Raw genomic sequence first — 14,015 nt, forward strand, 5'->3', positions numbered from 1 at the left:
TCTGCTGATTAACATGTAAATAGTTTGATGTCCTGATATTGGAGCGGACGCTGAGAATAATTGGACGTTTGTCGACTTCTGAGCAAACATGGAGGTGGAGCGACTGCAAAGAGGACGGGATTTAAATCACGTTATTACTGCAACAGGAAGACCTTTGGGATCAAATTAGTCTATAAACTTTTAGATTGACTCACTGCTGTTAGCGGATGCTGCTTGTGCGTCTGGTTTATGGGCGTACCAGAAACATGAAAACTAAAGTTCCAGCCAGAACCTTTGTGTGTAAAAAAGATGATTAATTGCCTTAAACTTTTTATATGTTAGAACCTATGTAATTAATTAAAACTAACACATTAAGGTTCTGGCTGTAATAATTTAAATTAAGCAAAAATACATTTATTTAAATGGATTTGATTGAAGTCGAATGTCAGTATTTATACATCTGAGAGATTTACCATTGTGTGTTTTATTTGATTTTCATCATATTTTGCGGCTCCAGTTGATTCTGAAAGTGTTTCAGAGATTTGGTTTGGTTGTGAGGAGGGTCGGTGTGTCGGGTCAGAACCCAGGTTTCAGCTCACGGAGCCGTCGGCTGCTCTGCACCATAAAGTGACCGCAGAGCGGTTTAGTTGGAATCTAAAGGAGTCGGCAGGAAGGCAGAAAACCTTTCAGTCCATCAGAGCCGGTCCACCGGCTCAGGAGGAGACGAACTCTGAGTGAATGTGAAATGAGACGCAGGTCCAGGAAGGCAGCAGAGGTCCCTCCAGATGCATGACTTCTTCTTTTCATCCTGTTCCTGCCTTTGTTTCAGGCTGTGATGAAGCCGCCTCGTCGTCTCCACCTTCGCAGCGGCGAAGCGAGCGCTCAGTGTCCTCAGATCACGCCTCCATCGTTTAGCCCTCGGTGGCTTTCTGCCACATTTCTTTCAGAGACTTTTAGATTATTTCTGGAATGAAAGAAAAGAAAGAATGTTTGGATTTTAAAATGACAGAAATCGTGGATGATTGAGAAGCTTTTTAAAGAGTGCTGATGTTTTTATTTGGATATGGCAAAGATTATTTCCAAATGATACTTTAACCTGATAAATGAGCCTCAGTGCAACACGTTGTAATGAATTGAATATGACTGTAAACCAGAGTGGAGGTATTTCCTTCAGTCCAACAGATCCACTCATTTTGTCTCTAAATGAGTCAAAGGTCAAAAACCTGAAACTATCATCAAAGATACATAAAATAAATGAAAGTCAACAAATGTACTGACCTTAATAAAAGTTATTAAATACTTAGATGAACATTAGCTGCATATTTGTAAATTATATTATGTTACAAACATGTATTCACACAATCTTATAGGAGAAAAAATATATGAAAGAAATTTACATTTCTGTTACAAAAACATAAGTTAAAACATACATACCAACATCATCTCTGGTTGCCTGAAAAGTGTTTCATGTAATTTCTGCATAACATTTCCACAGAGTGACACTAATAATGGCAGGAATGACTTTTTACGTAATCTGTTTGTGTGCAGGTTGTTTTTATTATGTCCTTTGATTTTCCCATTAAACTGCATAAAGCAGGGGTGTCAAACTCATTTTGGTTTAGGGGCCGCATACAGCTTAATCTGATCTCAAGGGGGCCACACAAGTAAACTCATTGCAAGATTAAATAGAACTAGTAAAACTGCACTTGTTGATTTTTATATTAAACAAATTTCACTTTTACAAAATATATTATGAAAAAGCTCAGAGTTTTTAAGAAAAGCATGTGCAATTTCAACACTACTTTTACATTTATTTAAGTGCATTATGCATGAGAACTGATCACAGTGATTGTACAATGTTGCAAAACATTTATTCACAGTTTTTGGAACTTAAAAACACTGTCCTGCATGACATAATACATCAAACAGATAAAAATTAATACATGATTTAAAATCAATTTTCCACATCTGGGAATCAATTTGAACAAATTGTCTGGCTTCACACATTTGAAATCTTAAGTGTCAGCTGCTTTAAACAGATATTTGATTAAGTACATTTGTCACCGTTCTTGTTGATGCATAAAATGTATACATATAGAAAAACTTACATACATAACATGTATTGCATGCATGAGAAATATTTTACTCAACAAAACTCTTTTGTTGTAAATCTGTTACTGACTAGCACTAACTTTAACAGAATTAATTCAGCAAATATTCAAAGCTGTAATTTTTAATAGTGCAACGTTGACAGTAACATTCCATAGGATTTAGTTTTACTCAGTTTTTGCCCCTGAAACTTGGTATCTTTTATCCTGGACAGGTACATCAATATCAGGCATCATGTCCTGAGCAGCAGCCAGTTTCAGAGTGTCATTTAAGTGCTTATGTGTGAGCTTTGAGCGCAGCTTTGTTTTATTTATATTCATTAGTGAAAAAAGTTGCTCACAAAGGTATGTAGTCCCAAACATGGACAACATTTTTGCAGCCAGTGCTGTAAATTTAGGATATCCTGGTAGGAGATACCTGTAAAATGTGTCCAAGCCAACTGACGCAAATTTGTCCTTCAATTCCACATCACACTGCAATGATTTCAAGCTGCATGTCAACGGGCACATCAGAAGCTCTGACTGTGAATGGTGAGCGAAAAACTGAGAATTCTGTCTCAAGTTTGCTAAATACCTGAAATCTTTTCTGAAACTCACTCAGCAACCTTGAAATCGTATCTTTGTACCGTTTCACATCACGGTTAACGCTTGCTGCGCACACATCTCTGAGACAGGGAAGATGAGCAGGGTCCCCGCTTGCCATCTGCGTCTCCCATAACGTCAGCTTTGACTTGAATGCACATATGGCGTCATAATACTGTGTTACAATTTTTTTGCATCCTTGCAACATTTTGTTCAGATTATTCAAGTGTCCTGTGATATCAACCATAAATGCAAGGTCCTGCAGCCATAGAGGGCATTGTAATTCCTGAACAGGTTTACCTTTTTTCTCCATGAACTGTCCAATTTCCCCACGTAGATCAAAGAAGCGCTTCAGCACAGCACCTCTGCTTAACCATCTAACTTCAGTGTGGTATGGTAGACCATGGGCAATGCTGCATTCACTGAGAAGGCTGTCAAACTGACGATGATTGAGAGCTCTGCCTCGGATGAAATTAACAGTTCGGACAACCACCTCCATGACGTGATCCATTTTTAACGACTTGCAGCAAAATGCCTCCTGATGCAAAATACAATGAAATGTCCAAAACTCACCCCCTTTATTTGCAGCTTGTACTTTCTCTCTGAACTTTGTCACAACACCTGTCTTTTTCCCAATCACTGACGGCGCGCCATCAGTAGCCAGGCTTACAGCGCGGGACCAGTCCCCCCGACTCTGTCCAGCGCTCCAACAACGGAGCGGAAAATGTCTTCAGCTGTCGTGGTGTCGGTCATGGGCACCAACTCAAGAAACTCCTCTGTGACAGTCAACGTCTCGTCAACTCCACCAACGAATATGGCCAGTTGAGACGATCGCAATATCAGTACTCTCATCAATTGCAACAGAAAATGTGAGAAATGACTCCGTTTTGCGTTTGAGTTGGTTTCCAAATCTGCCGATAGTTCCGAAATTCTGTCTGCCACGGTATTTCTGGTCAAGCTAATATTGGCAAAAGCTTGTCGCTGATCAGGACACACAGTTTCGGCAGCCTTCAGCATGCAGTTCTTGACGAACTCTCCCTCACAGTAAGGCTTTGATGCTAACGCTATTTGGCTAGCAGTTAGCTAGCTGGCTTTCACCGCAGCATCACTGGCCTCTGGACTCCGGGTGAAAACAGATTGTTGTTTCCTCAGACCCATCAACATTTCATTTATCTTCTGTTTTCTCAGTTCTCCGTTAAAGTGCTTGTATTTTTCGCCATGCTGAGTTTCATAGTGGCGCCGAATATTGTATTCCTTAAGCACCGAAACCTGCTGCAGACACACAAGGCACATGGGTTTTCCATTCACCTCCGTGAACTAATAAGAAGAAGTCAATTTTTCTTGAAAAATCCGACACTCTGTGTCTACCTTTCTCTTTTTTGACAAAGACATTTCGTTGATGAGGTTGCCAGGACCAAAGTAAAAAGCTGGTAAAGCAATAGAATCGAAGCCGTTTACAGGACCTGAAGCTCAGTGCTACCATCTGCTGCAGTGTTGCATCATGTTGTCCACTCTGAATAAAACACAGCGCCCCTCGTGGATAATATAGGAACTGCAGATTTTAAATTAAACGAAGTACACATTTTTTTCAATAATCATTGTTGAATAATGATAATGCATTTAGCCACCGGGCCGGACTAAGTCATTCAGTGGGCCGGTTCCGGCCCGCGGGCCGTACGTTTGACACCCCTGGCATAAAGCATCAAAACAAAATTACATTTAAACATATTTCCTATTGTAAATATTATATAAACAGCCATTTTGTTTCAGAGTCAGGTTGTTTCAGCTGGACTGAAGGGAGAAAAGGCTCTTCTGTAAAGGTCGCTGACCCCTGACCCAGTGAAACCAGTGGACTCTGTAAAGAACATGGCTCTTTAGATCAGTAACAATGGAGAAGGGACAGGAAGTAACCGGACATTTTCTGCACCCCAGTACTTGATAGACCATGTTTTTTATTAAAGTATTGATGATGCTGTTGGTGAAAATGCTTCAGACTGCAGCAGGATTTATTCAGACTGCAGCAGTGAGTGAAAAAATATCTGAAAATCTCAATTTAAACCTGATGACAGGCAGAACTCTGCAACCATAAGGCTAATTTTATCTCACTTCACAAACAGAAAACTATAGACATATAGTTTGATATAATAGAGCAGAATGATGCTGCAGTTGTTGATGTTCGATATTCCCACATCAACTTCTGAAAGGTGAGACAACAAATGAAGGAAAAATCCTAGAAACATCGAATAAAGACGTCTCACCTCGAACTGCCACCAATCCACCGTGACCAGGGCCAATCTTCTCCAATTCCTTCTGCATTCAGGGACTCATTTCCCTCCAAATTAAATCACCATCTCTTCCCACACACACACACACACACACACATACAGAGAAGCGGCTAATTTTCACCTTCAGAAAGAATTTTCCACGAGCCATAACGAAGGTAATATAGCATCGTGATTTTGCTAACAGGCAGCTGATGAGCCGTGTGAGGAATACGACCCACTTAGCTTCTCGCTCACTTCCTGTCAGGACGCTCGTGTACTCTGGGAATCCAGCGGGTCGATTTCCTTGGCTCTTACAAAATTATGACAGTGCGGTCAGATATGTTTCTGTACAAACTTCATCTCTTATTTTAATAGAGCTGGGAACTCAGTCAGTGGCCTGGAGAAATATTTAGTCTGGCATTATCTTTGAACATGAACTGGTTTAATTTGTTATTTCTAGGATTAGAAGAGGTTCATTTTCAAAATAATATTTTATTTCTTATTAGGGTGCAGAACTTTTTACCTCTGCTATTTTATATCTCTGCAGTTTTTGTGATGTGGTGCCTGAACTTGTTGCTGCTCTAAACATCCTGTGTTTACAGCAGATGTTTCATATCTGCTCTAAACACAAAGACTATTTTATGACCAATTTTTCCTTCATAATTCCTGAAAATCTGTTTCTACGACGAAAAACAAGCCAACATTTAAATGGTCGATGGTACGGTTAGGAAATGGAAGGATTCAGAGATTACAATATTTTTAATAACTTGATTAATAAACTTTAATAAAAAAACTAAATCTGTGTGAAAATCTCACCTTCACTTCATGTCACCCAGTTTGGTATCTGCATGATTAAAGGTGTCCTAGGCTCTTTATTGCAGCATAATTGAGTGTGTCAGTGAGCCAATCAGTGGACAGGATGGATATGACATCATTGGATGAGACTGAAGGAGGAGGGGGGGGGGGGTCATTGGGAGGATGTATCAACGCGTTAGGTTTCCTGAAACACTTTGTCCAGCAGCATGTCTGTCATTATGGCCATTAAAATATACGGATCAGTCGCCATGGCAACAGAGAGGCGAAGCAAAGACAAAGCCGGGGGGGGAGAGAGAGAGGATGACCTCTGATGGAGCAGGAAGAAGAAACTCACTTCCTGTGACAAACCTTCAGATGGAGGGATGGAGGACTTCATCCCTCCATCCATCCACCCATCCATCCTCAATCCATCCATCCATCCATCCATCCATCCACCCATCCATCCTCAATCCATCCATCCATCCATCCATCCATCCATCCATCCATCCATCCATCCATCCATCCATCCATCCATCCCTCCATCCATCCTCAATCCATCCATCCATCCATCCATCCATCCATCCATCCATCCCTCCATCCATCCTCAATCCATCCATCCATCCATCCATCCATCCATCCATCCATCCATCCACCCATCCATCCTCAATCCATCCATCCATCCATCCATCCATCCACCCATCCATCCTCAATCCATCCATCCATAAATCCATCCATCCATCCATCCATCCATCCATAAATCCATCCATCCATAAATCCATCCATAAATCCATCCATCCACGCATCCATCCATCCATCCACCCATCCATCCACCTAATCTGCTGTTTGGACTCATATCCGGTGTTTAAAAGTGAAGGTGTGAGGAGTGATCCGGGATGCAGCTGTTTCTCCTCCCATCTGCTGCCTATAATGACTCGTTGCATTAAATGTGTTGCATTTACTGTTGGCTCGTAAAAATTACAACCACGTTGTTTCAGAGACATTAACTTTGATAACACGGCTAAGGAAACAACAGCAATCATATCAGGCTGACTCAGTTCATTTAATGCGATGGATATTTTTATGACACACTTTGCAGTTCAGTGTGAACCCTGACTGTCGGCCAGTTCAGTGACCGTCGGCCAGTTCAGTGACCGTCGGCCAGTTCAGTGACCGTCGGCCAGTTCAGTGACCGTCGGTCAGTTTAATGACCGTCGGCCAGTTTAATGACCGTCGGCCAGTTTAATGACCGTCGGCCAGTTCAGTGACCGTCGGCCAGTTCAGTGACCGTCGGTCAGTTTAATGACCGTCGGCCAGTTCAGTGACCGTCGGCCAGTTCAGTGACCGTCGGTCAGTTCAGTGACCGTCGGCCAGTTCAGTGACCGTCTGTCAGTTCAGTGACCGTCGGTCAGTTTAGTGACTGTCAGTTTCAGTGACCGTCGGTCAGTTTCAGTGACCGTCGGTCAGTTTAGTGACTGTCTGTCAGTTTCAGTGACTGTCGGTCAGTTCAGTGACCGTCGGTCAGTTCAGTGACCGTCGGCCAGTTCAGTGACCGTCGGTCAGTTCAGTGACCGTCGGCCAGTTCAGTGACCGTCGGTCAGTTCAGTGACTGTCTGTCAGTTTAGTGACTGTCTGTCAGTTTCAGTGACTGTCGGTCAGTTCAGTGACCGTCGGCCAGTTCAGTGACCGTCGGTCAGTTCAGTGACTGTCTGTCAGTTTCAGTGACCGTCGGCCAGTTCAGTGACCGTCGGTCAGTTCAGTGACCGTCGGCCAGTTCAGTGACCGTCTGTCAGTTCAGTGACCGTCGGTCAGTTTAGTGACTGTCAGTTTCAGTGACCGTCGGTCAGTTTCAGTGACCGTCGGTCAGTTTAGTGACTGTCTGTCAGTTTCAGTGACTGTCGGTCAGTTCAGTGACCGTCGGCCAGTTCAGTGACCGTCGGTCAGTTCAGTGACCGTCGGCCAGTTCAGTGACCGTCTGTCAGTTCAGTGACCGTCGGTCAGTTTAGTGACTGTCAGTTTCAGTGACCGTCGGTCAGTTTCAGTGACCGTCGGTCAGTTTAGTGACTGTCTGTCAGTTTCAGTGACTGTCGGTCAGTTCAGTGACCGTCGGTCAGTTCAGTGACCGTCGGCCAGTTCAGTGACCGTCGGCCAGTTCAGTGACCGTCGGTCAGTTTAGTGACTGTCTGTCAGTTTCAGTGACTGTCGGTCAGTTCAGTGACCGTCGGTCAGTTCAGTGACTGTCTGTCAGTTTAGTGACTGTCGGTCAGTTCAGTGACCGTCGGCCAGTTCAGTGACCGTCGGTCAGTTCAGTGACTGTCTGTCAGTTTCAGTGACCGTCGGCCAGTTCAGTGACCGTCGGTCAGTTCAGTGACCGTCGGTCAGTTCAGTGACCGTCGGCCAGTTCAGTGACCGTCGGTCAGTTCAGTGACTGTCTGTCAGTTTCAGTGACTGTCGGTCAGTTCAGTGACCGTCGGCCAGTTCAGTGACCGTCGGTCAGTTCAGTGACTGTCTGTCAGTTTCAGTGACTGTCGGTCAGTTCAGTGACCGTCGGTCAGTTCAGTGACCGTCGGTCAGTTCAGTGACTGTCTGTCAGTTTCAGTGACTGTCGGTCAGTTCAGTGACCGTCGGCCAGTTCAGTGACCGTCGGTCAGTTCAGTGACTGTCTGTCAGTTTCAGTGACTGTCGGTCAGTTCAGTGACCGTCGGTCAGTTCAGTGACCGTCGGTCAGTTCAGTGACTGTCTGTCAGTTTCAGTGACCGTCGGCCAGTTCAGTGACCGTCGGTCAGTTCAGTGACCGTCGGTCAGTTTAGTGACTGTCTGTCAGTTTAGTGACCGTCGGTCAGTTTCAGTGACCGTCGGTCAGTTTCAGTGACTGTCTGTCAGTTTCAGTGACTGTTGGTCAGTTTCAGTGACTGTTGGTCAGTTTAATGACCGTCGGCCAGTTTAGTGACCGTCGGTCAGTTTCGGTGACTGTCGGTCAGTTTAGGTCAACCTGTTGCTGAAACTCTTACTGTAAATATAGAAATTAAATGGCACTAAATTGGAACGGTTTAAGAAATCCACAGTTGTTGGTTCATTTTTTAAACATGTATATGATGTAAACACTATAAAGGGAAACTGTAGGACATGTCTTCTAAAAACACTCTGACACCAGCAGCTCCACTCTGACAGTTTGAGAAAAGGTCTGATCTTTGGGCCAGATGAAGCTGATGTTAAAATACTTTTTATTTGGCAAAAAAACTTTCAAAGATTTGCCTTAAATTGTTGCTCCGACTATATGAACAGTAACTTATTTCTCCAAATCTGGAAGTAAAACAACTGAAGGGCATTAAAGCCATATTACACACCTCTTCTGGGTGTTTATCAAGATCCATCTGATTCAGATTTTCAGGATCCGCTGAGGCCTGGCAGGTAAAACTGTGATAACTGGTCATCATGTTAGGAAGTTTTAGGATTTACTGCAGCCTCAATCCTCTGGTAGAGCTGCAGCTGCATCCTGGGTGCACAAAGCAACGTTGGCTCAGATCCTTCCTCCCAGCAGCTGTTGGAGCTTAGAGCATCACTGGTCCCAATAAACATCACAGCTGATATCTGCTGTTTTTAGTCTGTTCCTGCTTGTATGCACAGATAAACTCATTTTTCTGATTTACTCTTCTAAGTTGCACACTTCTTTAGATCAGAATATGCTATTTTGAATATTTTCTGTATAGTTGGTCTATATTTCTATAGTTTGGTCTATTAGCCTGTAGCATGGCACCAGGATCTGCAGAGCTCAGTGATCCATTCGTTTCAGGTCTCATAAAAATCAGTTAAATTCAGTTGATCATAAAAGGCCAAATGGTAAAAAGTTTTCTAAGAAAGTCGTCTGATTGTGTTGAGTTTGTGAATTAACGGTGAGTCCTGATCCGGAGCAAGCCCAGTAAAGCCTCAGTGCTCCCTCCTCCTGCTACCTCAGAGTTTCACAGCAGGACGTTATTGTAAAATAAACATGAAAAGAAGAAAGTGGAGGTTGGGCGTAGTTTTGTGCCTCCTTCGCCTTGTCAGCTCCCTGCTGAAGGATCCTCTGTTGGCCTTCATCTCAAATTAATGCATTCAGTATTTCTAGTCAGTCTCCTGCTTCACCTCAGGGATTCAGCAGCTTAGCAGAGCGCAGAGAAAACATCCAAAATACCCGTTCAACAAACAAGCAGCTATTAACCCACACAGAGACAACCTTGTCCTGTTTAGTCAGCAAACCTGCTTCCCTTTTTTTTATTAATTTGTTTTCCTCCAGAACAGCAGAAATGTTGGGTTCAAGGCCACAGCGTGAGCCGTGCATATGTAAACAGCATCCTTTCTAATCTATTAAATCTGTGAATCATAGTGACTATTTATCTGACGCTGCGCCGCCCCACTCCCATAATCCATCGCCTCTTTGGAGAAATGAGCGACACGTTTCACATCTCTGTGTCATTTAACAGGCTGTTCCTCCAAGCTGCTCTCATGTGTTACATGATGTCGGCTTGTGATGACATCAGCAGTTTGACCCAAAACAACCAGAAATGCAAACATTCACATGTTGAGGTGGTTTATTGTCACCAGGTTGAAAGTAAAGTTTTAAAATCCAGAGGAACAGAACAGAGGAGGCAACATTTTTATGACATTTGTTTTTATCAGCTGACCAGAAGTTTAACTCTGCAGCCCAATTAACACCAAATCAAACTAAAATTGTTAAAAAACGAAACCTGAGAGGTCCACATTTTATTAAACTTAATACAGAAAAACTTTATTTGTTCCAGTAGGAAGTGGAATGTTGCCAGAACTCGTATCGTCCACGTCTTTAGAGTCGATAGGAGTGGTGAGCTCCAGTAGCAGCCAGTCTTACAGTGTAAAGAGGCCTCTGACTGAAGACCGTTGCTGTGTGACCGTCTCGTGCTAACATGCTAATAAATCAACATCCAGAACATGATGACATCATCAGCTGTTAGCTAGCTCTGCTAATGCAGCTCCTTTGCTTTTGCTGCTGCTCTTTAAATCTCTGCCAGATTGTCTGGTTGGAAAGCTGAGCAGACAGACGTTGGAGTTTTTGATACGATGGATGGAAGAGATGGTTTGAACTTCCTCCTCTGCTCAGTCTAAGGACCCCATGGTGGACCAAGGATCTGCCTGTCTTTACTGGATCCCACGGCTTAGTTAAAACATTTGTGGCTTGAATGTTCAGTCCAATAACTTCCAGCTGGTTTTAGCAAATGTAAAATCATTTTCTTGTGTTGAAGCTTTGCAGCGATGGATCGCTGTGAGAGGCCAGCATCTCAACCAAGCTGTTGAGTTTAAAGACCTTTGAGTTTAAGCCATAAAAGCATAAATAGTTGTTGATCAGAGACATAAAAATCTGATTTTTTTTCCCCTTTTCCTTTTCTAGAATAATGATCTTCAGGTTTCTACCAGCTGATAATCGGCTCCTTTGTTTTTTTCCGCTGCTTTCAGATCTTTGTCCTTTAGCGCTCTGAAAGTTGCTTCTAAATTAAATGTATTATTATTATTTCTATTCTAGCTCAGATTGTATTTACCTAAACAGAGAATCAGTTTATTTCTGAAATTTCATTCAGAGTAGACCAGAGGGGAGTTTCTAAAGGGCTGGAAGGTATTTATTTATTTGTACTTTTGTTTGAATCTGCATGCTCCCACTTAGCTTTCCCTCGGTGCCGTGACAACTGAAGGTCCCACTGTGGGACAGTAATGGACAGTTTTACTCTATTCTGAATCCTAAACCTGAGTGGTTTGACATTTCCTGTCAAGCTCAGGAGAGTTTCCATCTTCAGGCTCAGCACTCGTCATGAACATTTGCTCTGAATTATCAGCTGACTTTGTTTCAGTGAAGTTTGATAAGGGCTGAGGGTTACTGCCACCATCCTGCTGGGCCATCAGCCGTTCTGCTGCCAAAGGCTCACATTTCTATTAAACTAACACGCAGCTGCTGCATCTGAGGCCGCAGGTCAACCGGGTCGACCAGATCAGCCAGATAAACCTGATCAACTGGGTCGACCCTGTCCACTGGATCAACCGGGTCAACCCAGCACAGCTTAGTGGTATCTCTCTAAGCCGACACCAGGAAACCAGAAGTTACTTCCCAGGATATTTAGTTTAATGTTTGACCTTTTAATAAACGCTGTCTGTAAATGTGGAGCCTAATTTGTAGAGATTTCTGATCCGGTTATTATTTCCAGCTGCCACCGACCTCTGGCAGCTCAGACAGAACAAATGCAGCTTGTTTGATGTTCCTGTCCATATTTACTCCATCAGGCATCCACCATTGACTCAGGAAGCCGCTGGAACCTGAAGGTCATGCTCTTTATAGACGGTCAAACTTTTTATCGGAGACTCAGAGGGAAGACTGTTTGGTGGGACGCGCTGAGGAACATGCAGTAGTTCCAGTAAAAACATGTTTCATAAAAACTGTTGATGTTTTCTTCCTCGCAGCTGGAGGTTTCCACCACAGACTTCTCTGGGAACGTCATCGAGGGACCCGTCATACTCGTCGTCACCGTCATCGACCAAAACGACAACCGGCCCATCTTCAAGGAGTCCCGCTACACAGGAGAGGTTCTGGAGGGATCGCCCACAGGTCGGTCACATACTCCAGGGTTTTACTGGTTTTACTGGGCAGCCATGTTTCATTCAGGTCGGCAGGACTGAGGAAGAGGATTTCCTCTGAATCCTCCTTCAGTCTTTCCCTTTAACCAGAAGTTTGAATCAGATTTTCTCTGGCCTTAGTGGAGCGTGCGATTAGATTTTATTAGAACGTGTTAGCCTAGCGCTAGCAGCAGAAATGGCTCCTGATCTTCAGCCAAAGACTAAAGAGAAATCCTCCAACTCTAAAATCTGACGCCTCCATCTTGTTTCCATCTGGTGAAGAAGGAAGTTGCTCTCAGTGTCTTCAGAGGTTTTTGTGTCGTTTCCTTCAGTGGTTCTTGGTGCAGCGCCCCCACAGGCCAGGTTTGGTTTGGGTCAGAACCACAGCAGCTGGAGGTGGAGCAGACGTTGGAGTTTTTGTCAGACATCTTGTTGGCTTTATTAACCTGTTGTGCGTTTTTAGCCGTTTTTCTGAACTGGTTTAGCTTTAGATTTTCTCTGAACCTTTTTCTGTTTTAAATGTAGAATAAATCAGTGAAGCTGGAGCCTGTCGGCTGGCTGTGTTTGCATGATTGTGTGTGTTCTTTAAAGCTGTGAAAATGATCATTTGGTTCCTTTCTTTGCTGAGCATGTGAGATTTATCCAGCTCACAATGCTTCCTGTGTTTAACACCATGCTGTGTGGGGGAGTTTCTGCTCATGCGACCCGGCTCCGGTGCAGAGCCAAGGGATGTTTGGCTGCTGAATGATATCCAATTCATGCTCAAGTCTTTATGTTTCATTTGACTTGACATGAAAATTGGTCTCTTTAGAGGAGATTTTTTCACTCCTGATCGACTCCACACCGCGCCGCCTTTAGAGGAGAGACGGTGGTGATTTATCTCACCACCTGCTGAAAACTATTCTTCTCGCTCATACTGTGCTTCCTACTGTCATAGTTACACTACATGGAGCTGAGGATTAAATTAGAAGAAATCAATTGCTTTTCGCTGCCAGCACCTATTGTTCACCTAGAAAACAATTATCTTGATTCACTTCAAAAATGCCTTTTGGGTTTTCAATTCACTGCTCATATAATTTCTGTAGAAATCCTTCTGCTGCATGCAGGACTGTAAATTAAAGAGATAAAATAAAGACAAGTTTCATAATATTCTTCCAGCTTTTGCTCTGAACATCTTTACCACAAAAAACATTTATTAACCTTAATAATCAGCAGAACTGCACAAAATACAGGTTAGCTCAAAGCTAGTAGCGTCATAAATTCACATTAAACTTCTATCATAAAACATGCAAATTAAACTGGAGATGAAGATCAGGTCAAAGGAAGACAAACAAAACTTTATACAGTCAGAAAACAGCATGTTGTTCCAGGCAAGTTTATCTCATAAAACTCATGTTTAGCAACAGAAAGCTGAACAAATAACCCAAACAATAACTGCAGCGTGAGACGCTGCTCCCTCTGTTGGACCGCCGCTACCGGAGGTGATGTTTCACAGACGGAGCCGCTGAACCTCCAGACGGTAAACTCTCCCAGCGAGCTGCAGCAGGGAACTTAGAAAGGTTTTAGATATGTAGTGAAATATGTCTGTTATGTCTAAATTAGGTCTAATTTACTGCCAGATAATTTTTCCATTTTGCCAGATAACATAGTATCATTTATACCTAAAGCGAAAAACTAA

General features: G+C 43.2%; 1 protein-coding gene across 4 annotated transcripts in view; it reads left to right on the forward strand.

Moving 5' to 3' along the window:
- Window positions 1–14,015, forward strand: part of cdh13 (cadherin 13) — a 282,552-nt gene that overhangs the window by 144,394 nt on the left and 124,143 nt on the right. For all 4 annotated transcript variants that reach the window (XR_002751861.1, XM_023325001.1, XM_023325020.1 and 1 more), the window contains one exon: window positions 12,185–12,329. Coding sequence is in view for 3 of the 4 variants with exons in the window: in XM_023325001.1 (XP_023180769.1) it covers window positions 12,185–12,329 (145 nt within the window). In the remaining variant the exon portion in view is untranslated. The remainder of the gene's footprint in view (window positions 1–12,184; window positions 12,330–14,015) is intronic.

The sequence above is a fragment of the Xiphophorus maculatus genome, chromosome 2 (genome assembly GCF_002775205.1).
Source record: "Xiphophorus maculatus strain JP 163 A chromosome 2, X_maculatus-5.0-male, whole genome shotgun sequence".
NCBI lineage: Eukaryota > Metazoa > Chordata > Actinopteri > Cyprinodontiformes > Poeciliidae > Xiphophorus > Xiphophorus maculatus.